The following is an 8,451-nucleotide window of genomic DNA, read 5'->3' as shown; positions in this document are numbered from 1 at the left end:
CTGGGATTTAAAATTTTGCTTAGTTTTTCCTAAGTTGTTGTGATTTTTTTTATTTTTTTACCATAAAGCACATATGTGCTTTATCCTGAGGCATATCTATGCTTTTTCGTGAAGCACGCGTGTGCTTCTCAAAAGTAAAAAAAGCATAGTTGTGCTTCATGGAAAAGCACAACTATGCGAAGCACAACTATGCTTTGGCCTTTCCATGACTGTGCTTTTTAAAAAGTGAAAAGAATGGGTGTGTTTTCACGAGAAGTGCTTCTCGAAAGTGAAAAGTACAGTTGTGCTTCTGGTAAAATCACAGTTGTGCTTTTCAGGTGGCACAACTATGCTTGCCGGTAAGTGAAAAACACAACCGTACTTAAGGTGAAGCACAACTGTGCTTCTCAAAAAATGAAAAGCATAGTTGTGCTTTAAAAAGAAAGGTGAAAAACACAATTTTGCTTCCGTTGTTTGGTTTTCCTGTTTTTCCTGATTATATTTTTGTTTTTTTGTTCTTAGTTTTATTGATTACCTTTTTTGGAAAGAAAAAGTTTGTCAAAACTTATCAACATATTGTCTAGTTTTGAATCTCGACACAGGAAACCGAACAGTGGAAATGGTTCATGATTTGGACATAAGTTCAAGAGGTAAAACATTTCGAATAAAATGAATCTAACAAAAAATCCCAAAACTCTTAGTTGTGACAAGTGTCACCCATGCTGCACGCCAATTGTCACCGCGAGAGAAGGTGTGAGTGACCTTTGCACTCTAATTAGTGATCTCAAATTTTCTCTTGTGTACAACTTTTTTAGGCTAAATTCAGTCCACTTTATTCATTTAGAGAAATGTGGCCACTTTAGGCTAAATACAATCTTGACCGGGTAATCAACGTGAATGCTATATCTCGCTTATAGCGAGAATAGCATCCATCTGCCCCAAAGGCGCGTGAATATAGGGCCGGCCCATTAGCTTAGGTCGTCCACTCGCGCTCAGGTCGCTCCCTCACTCAGTTCCACAGACTAGCATTTTTCTGTTTTTTTTATTTTTTTATTGGGGTTTCTTTTGTTTCTTCACCTTTTTTCTTTGATTTTCTGTTCTTATTGTTTTTGATTGGGTTTCTTTGTTTCTTTCATGACTTTCATTGGGTTTTTTCTGCTTTCTTTGTTTCTTTCATGGCTTTCACTTTTCAATGATGTTTTACTTTTATTTTTTAATGCCACTTTTTCCATACACATTCAATGTTTTTCGTATACATCAGGAACATTTTTTGTATACATGTTTGCATTTTTCAAATACGTGATTAATATTTTTTATAACTACTTTTTTCTATACATAGTGAATATTTTTTGTACAGATCAGGAACTTTTTTATATAGATGGAAACATTTTTCGAATACATGATTAATATTTTTTTATGCCTACTTGTTCCATAAACGTACCTCCGACCCATTTTAGTTCTCCCTGAAATGGATGTATCTAGACGTATTTCAGTGCTAGATACATCCGTTTGAGTGACAACTAATTTGGATCGGAGGGCGTATATTTTTTGTATACACCAGGAACATTTTAGATATACATGTTAATTTGTTTTCATATAAATAACTAACATTTTTTAAACCTATATTTTTATGTCTACCTTTTCCATACATATTCTGCATTTTTCGTACATATACCATGAATATTTTTATATAGATGTTTCACATTTTTACAGTATAACATTTTAAAAACTTATATTTTTTATGTCTACTTTTTTCATACAAATCATACATTTTTTATATAGATTAGGCACATTTTATATATACTCCCTCCGTACCAAAATATAAGACGTTTGTGCAGTTTGATTTGTACTGCAAATACGTCGTATATTTTGGAGGTAGTACATGTTTAATTCTTTTTCAAATATATGATTATTATGATTCATTTGTGTATACACGTTTAACATTTTTCTAATGCGCGATTGCTTTTTCAGGTTTTGTATATAAAGTGATGATAGATATATTCAACCGAAACACAAGCAAAGCTAAAATGATAAAAACAAACGCCGAATGCAAAAATGTGAACAAAAAAAAACATTGAAGGCTTGTCCATCGATCAAATCCCCTCCTCGCCAGGATAATCTATCTACACACATGGAAGCTAGTGTTGTCCTATTCTAACTGGGATCCGAAGGCGACGCACACAATACTCATACAATACACCCGGTCCATACATCACACCTGGTCTTTGGTCTCTTGTGTCGCCGAAATTCTCGCGTCTTTTAGCGCCGCGTTAGGTGGTGGCGCCCGACGGCGACAGTCGGGGCTCCTTTTTCTTTTTGTCCGTTGGGCAGACCACCTCCCGCGCCCAGCTCTCGGGGCCTCCAAATGGCGACCCGCCCTGCATTGCGGCCTGAGCACGTAAGCAAAACAACTCCAAGAATGTGCCGCGCCATAGACAATTCCCCTGCGACAAAGCTTTTATAGGCGCCCTAGAGAGCGAGTCCAGTCCAAGGCCGCCATTATTTCTGGATCCTCCCCTGAATCCCAGGTCCCAGGTCGGTCGTCTCTCCCTCCAAAGCGACGAGCTAGCTGCGGCGCCGACTGGACAAGAATACTATGAGAGACTGAGAGGTATATAGTCCGACGGCCATATCCCGGTGAGGCAGAGACGTAGAGAGAGGGAGCGGTGGTAGGAGATAGTCGGAGGGATGGCTGCGGGGACGCTGCAGATCAGGCCGAAGGCGAAGAGCCTGTGGCTGCTGGTGCGCCGGCTGCTCTGCCGCGGCAACAAGCTGCACAGACCGCCCGCGGGCGCCGGGGACCAGCAGGGAGACGGCTGCGGGGAGAAGAGGAGCCTCCTCGGCCGGAGCGGCTCGCTGGAGGAGCTCCTGGGGCCAGACGTCGCCGGCGCCGTCCGCCGCAGCGCCAGGAAGGACGTCCAGGTCGTCCAGCACGCGCTGCTGCCGCCTGAGCGGCAACGGCAGGATCATGCGGACGCGGCGGAGGCTCGCCCGGCGGACGAGCCGCTGGCCGCCAGCGCCGCGGCCGTGCAGCAGTACCGGAGGTTCATGTTCGGCGGGTTCCGGCGGCGGCTGATGATGCGGAGACAGTGGCGGCCCATGCTCGTCGCCATCCCGGAGTGACCCGCCGTACGTCCATCGTTCGTATCGACGTCGCGTCCCGTCCGGTGGTGGAATCCGGCTGCCATGTTCGTGCGGATATGTGGGTGTAGCTTTTCGTGCTGTCGAGTTGTTCCGGCCCTGCCTTTGTTCGTTTCTTGCTGCGATCGCGTAGAGGTTGATGCTGCTGCTGTGGTGGTCCATGTGTTAGCGATGTTGGCACATAACTTTCGACATTGTTATTCTTGGAAGCATCTTGAACAAATCTCTGCTCAGCAGCCATGGAATAAGTTTGAGAGCGACTACACGACGACATGGATTGGTCTTTTTTTCTTTGAGCTCGGTCGCTTTGCTGTCCGCCTACCGATCTTGATCCTAGGGCTCCGCAGCCTTCTCCCTCCTCTTCCATACCTTGCTTCTCCTCCGCATGCGCCGGCGATGGCTCGTCGGTCCCCATGCCGCGGGCTCGCCGGGGACGGCGCCACGGCCGGCCGCGTTTGTATGTGCCTCATCTGTACAAGTTTTGCAGGTTTGTATGTGAGCAAATCACAAGTAGTGCATCAGCTAGCGGTGAGAGCAGGCCAACGGTAATGTGATGTGCAGCTCGCTCGGCCTTTGATAAAGGAGAAAAGAAATCCGGTGATTCGCCTTGGCTTTCAATGGGCTCGAGGGATTTCAAACCGCGGATTTGAAAAACGATGTGACTTGCTTGGCTCCTTGTTGGCAACCTCTGCCTATAGTCCTCGTGCTTTAAAGCTACCACACCAAAAGTTTGCCATCGGCTATGCTTTTTAGCACGGGAACGGACGAACAAGCTAGAAGTATGGGTAGCGTCTGTTTGGATTTGGTTCCGAATTGGTAGAGCTTCGACTGCCCTTCTCCCTGAACGAGACAATTACGATTTCGGACAATTACGTCTGTCTGGATCTCATTTTTGTTTCTCAAAAACAAAAAGACATGGACTTCTCTTTTTTTTTTTTTTAGGGCTAGACATGGACTTCTCTTGCTCGCTTGTTTTAGAGCCAGGAGCGGGAATATTCCTCATCAAAGCCCAAAAGTAAAAAATATAATCTTGAATTACAGAAAGAAACACGACAAATAAAACAACAAAAAATATAAAATATTCTTGAATTACAGAAAGAAAAACGAAAAATAAAACAACAACAAAATTCTGAAACCCAAAAGTAAAAAAAATGAGGAATGAAAATAAAAAATACCGCATGCAGAACCTTCTAGAAGGTCCCAAAAGCGGAATACTCACCTACAGTGCAGTCTCAAATTGGATATACGGGCGCTGATGGCATTTCCTATTCGGTGCTTAAGGCGAGGATCGCCTCAAGAGCTGGTACCAACTGGCCAACCTTTAAGCTGTACTTAGTAGCATTCTTTATTCTTCAAATACAATACTAATCAGCGTGAACCTGTTTTTGTTCTTTTTGGCCTGTTTTCTTCTTTTGTTTCTTCTTCATTTCAAAAACTCGTTAACATTTTATTAAATTCGAGATTTTTAATATATATATATATATATATATATATATATATATATGAACTATTTTTAAATTCGGTGAACTTGCCTTTGAAAACCAATGCATTGTTCAGTTTTTGAACTTTTTTATCTAAAAAATCGATGATATCTTTTCAAAACAATTTTTTTTCAGAATCGATGAACTTTTTTACAAAATTTGATGTATTTTTGTTCAAAGTCGGTAAAATTTTATTCCAAAATCAATGAACTTTTTTTTCCTAAATCGATAATTTTTTTCACAATTTGATGAACTTTTTATCCAAATCAATGAAATTTTTCCAAATCTGTGAAGTTTTTTTCAGTTTCCTGAAATTCATGAACTTTTTCAAATCCATATACGTTTTTAAAATCATGGGATTTTTTAGATTTGCCGAACCTTTTTTAAACTCATGGGCTTCAAATCACTAGCTCACCTAGCACGGATCGCTAGCTTCACTGTCTACTACAATTTCTGTTTTTTTTTTTTGCTCTTTTTAGGGCCTCTTTTGCCTTTTATGACTACACACAGAATGTTTGTAAAGTACAAAAATTGTTAGCAGGCACATAAAATGTGTTCACTGGAAAAATGGCCACAAAACGAAACAACTGCCATTTTTTTAAAAGTCACGGTACTCAACATTTCTTTACGGATTCTAAAAATGCTTGTAGGTTTGAATAAATGTTCATGAATTTTTGAAATCTCTACATTCAAAAATTGTTTGTGGATTCAAAACATGTTATTGAACCCTACAAAATGATGTTATCTGATTCAAATTATGTTCACGAATTGAAAAAAATGTACGCAGATTCAAAACATGTTCAAATATTTAAAAATGTTCATGAATTCAACAAATATTCCTGGAATCAAAAAACGTTTAAGGTTGCAAAAATTGCTTGTGACTGCAAAAACTTTCATGAACTGAGATTCTTCTCATTTATTTAAAAACTGTTCACTGTTTAAAAATTGTTTATAAATCCAAATAAATGTTTGAAGTTTAAAAAAACCACGAGTGAAAACACTTTCATTTTCTTAATTTTTTCATGGATTTATCAAATCATTAACTGATTCAATGTTCATTAATTCAAAAAAATGTTCTTGAATTTATAAAATTTCTGCTTCAAAAAATCATTATTTTTTATAAAAGGTTCACAAATTCAGAAAACTATTCGGGAACTAGAAATTATTCATGAATTTTAAAAATGTTCACAAAATTAAATCAAATTCACCAATTCAAAAATTGTTAATGGATTGAAACATTGTTCAAGAATACCAAAAATGTGCTAAAAATATTAGCATATTCAAAAAGTGTTCAAGAATTAAAAAAATCACAAATTCATAGTTTACTGGAAAACAATCTTTGAATTAATAATTGTTAAGTATTTAAAAAAAGGTCGTGTAAATCCAGAAAATAGAAGAAAGAAATAAAACTAAAAACCAATGAAAATGTCAACAAAAGTATAAATAAAACGAAAAATAAGCGGAAAACACACAAAAAAATGGAAATCACAAAGAAACAAAAAAACAAAAGATAAAAACTAGTGGAAAACACAAGGAAAAGGAAAAAAACAGTAGAAAAAACATATCGAAGCTTTCGAAAACCAATGTGGAAAGTTTCCGAAATCATTGTAAATCCAGAAAAAACAAAAAACCAATGAAAATGTGAACAAAAGGATAAAGAAAAACAAAAAATTAGTAAAAAGACAAAGAAGAAACTGAAGAAAACAGAAAAACAAATGGAAATCACAAAGAAACAAAAAAAACAGAAAAAGAAACTAGTGGAAAACACACAAAAAAAGTAAAAATGAAATAGTAGAAAAAACATATGGAAGCTTTCCAAAACAGATGTGGAAAGTTTCCAAAATCGTTCCCACCTAGAATGAACGATTTGTCGTCTCAAACAATGGATTCGCGGTTTCAAGATGGACTTCTCATTTCTCTTGCCTAGCAAGTGAGAGCAATGATACGTACCCCTAAAAGCGATACATATCATACGCAGGACGCCATTAGAGGGTATGTGCATGCATGCGCCGGAACTTTTGGAACCATTCTGTGGATCCACATAATGACCTCAAATTCAAAGCTAAAAAGAGGACTCTGGTTTTTTTTTTGGTTTTGTTCAGCTGGTTTTTACTAGGTTTAATATTTTCTGTTTTCTTTTTCTTCCACTTCCTCTTTTTCCTTTTTCCTGTTTTTCCTATTAAAATGCGTGATTTTTTTAAAAATTCACAATTTTTTCAAATCTGCATTTTTTTCTAACTTTCTAGTGAACTTTTTTTCTAACCCACGAACAAATTTCAATATTTTGCCACTTTTTTCTGAAATCCATCATTTTTCGAAATCGATGAACTTTGTTAAATCAGTGAAATTTTTATACAATCAATGAACTCTTTTTAAACCCGAGTTTTATTTTAAAAATTGATGAACTTTTGAAAAATCTTTTTTTAATCCGTGAACTTTTCCAAATTCATGATTGTTTTGCAAAATATGTGAACTTTTTGAATATTTTGAAAAGTCGGTGGCCAACTGCGAGCGGTGAAAGATTCAATGGTCAACTGATATCCGAGCAAGGAGAGTTGAACAAGCGAGCGATTTTTTTTTGTCGGTGATCGAGCGAAGCGATTGGTTGTGCTAAATGGGTCGTCCCGAATAACCTTGCACGTGAGCGTCGCCTAGCAAAACTGGAACATAAGGCACCAATTAGGAGCTCTCAAGAGATACATAGCGGTAACCCCTTTAGAGGTAGCGATGGCTACACGGCAGTAGGTCAGGGCAACCAACCAAGCCCAGGTGGAGATTAGCGGCTAAGGATGTAAATAATACAAATAATTTCTGCTCTGAGTCTGCACGAGAAGCAAATCTATGTCTTCACGAGAAGCAAATTTGTGCCTCTCGAAAAAAACATTTTTTTCCTTTTTCGAGAGGCGCGGCTATGCCTCTTGCGGAAGCAAATATGTGCCTCTCATGAAAAAATGGCGTGTTTTTTCTTTTTCCGAGAGGCCCAACAAATTGTGCCTCTCACGGTAGCAAAAAAACGTGTTTTTTTTTCCTTTTTACGAGTGATTCCACGAAAAGTAATTTGTGCCCCTCGGAGCAAAAAAAATTTCACACAAAATATTTGCTTTGAATTTTTTTGTCCAAAACCTAATTAAAACTGGGAGAAAATCGAAATGCCGAAAAAATTCATCTAAGAGCCAAAAACACATAAATAAAAATAAAAAATAAAATAAAATCCAGAGGGAGAACCCAACATGTGACACGTGGCCGTGAATGAGAGCGCACCAAATGGCGCTTCGGGCCCACAAAAGTGACCCTTGCAGGGCTCCCAAGGAGTACTCGTTGATTAGTTGCTCTCGGAAGAGAGTTTGCGCTATTTTATAAGGGATTCTCTTCTACATACTATTGAAACTTGAGAAGAGGAGTACGTAGTACACGTGCTGTCACACCCCTACAATACTATAGTGTAGTTAGTTGTAAATAGTTGCATTAGAAGCATCCATGCAACATGTTTAAATTCAAAAAAACTGAATTGAAGGAAATTAAAAGCCTCAAACTTTAATAAAAAGGGCAAAACCCCAAAAGTATCATTCAATGTTTCCAAAATATTCTTATTAAATCTTTGATATTTCTGGCAAGAGTTATGACTCCAACCAAATTTTGTAAGCATTTTTAAGAATTGTATTTGGACCTTGAATTTAAATCACTATTGTATTTGGATCTTTCCTCTAGCATTATATGGAGATTTCCGAAGAAAAAATGGCGATGCGAGCGCCACACGGCCACGCCGAGGCCTGCACATCAGCACAACTTTGATGAAAACCATTTTGAGAGACCAAAACCACACAGTATTTAGAATTGAAGGGCATAGTTA

At 38.4% G+C, this 8,451-nt stretch overlaps 1 protein-coding gene across 1 annotated transcript; it reads left to right on the top strand.

The window, feature by feature from the left end:
- Positions 1 to 1,028: 1,028 nt before the first annotated feature.
- Positions 1,029 to 3,385, top strand: LOC109738382 (uncharacterized). Its single transcript, XM_020297481.4, has one exon. It carries the CDS (start codon positions 2,668 to 2,670, stop codon positions 3,100 to 3,102), a length of 435 nt encoding a protein of 144 aa, XP_020153070.1. The 5' UTR covers positions 1,029 to 2,667; the 3' UTR covers positions 3,103 to 3,385.
- The last annotated feature ends 5,066 nt before the right edge of the window (positions 3,386 to 8,451 follow it).

The sequence above is a fragment of the Aegilops tauschii genome, chromosome 3, assembly GCF_002575655.3.
Source record: "Aegilops tauschii subsp. strangulata cultivar AL8/78 chromosome 3, Aet v6.0, whole genome shotgun sequence".
Taxonomy (NCBI): Eukaryota; Viridiplantae; Streptophyta; class Magnoliopsida; order Poales; family Poaceae; genus Aegilops; species Aegilops tauschii.
The sequence above is the reverse complement of the archived record's forward strand: the minus strand, read 5'-3'. Positions and strand labels throughout refer to the sequence as shown.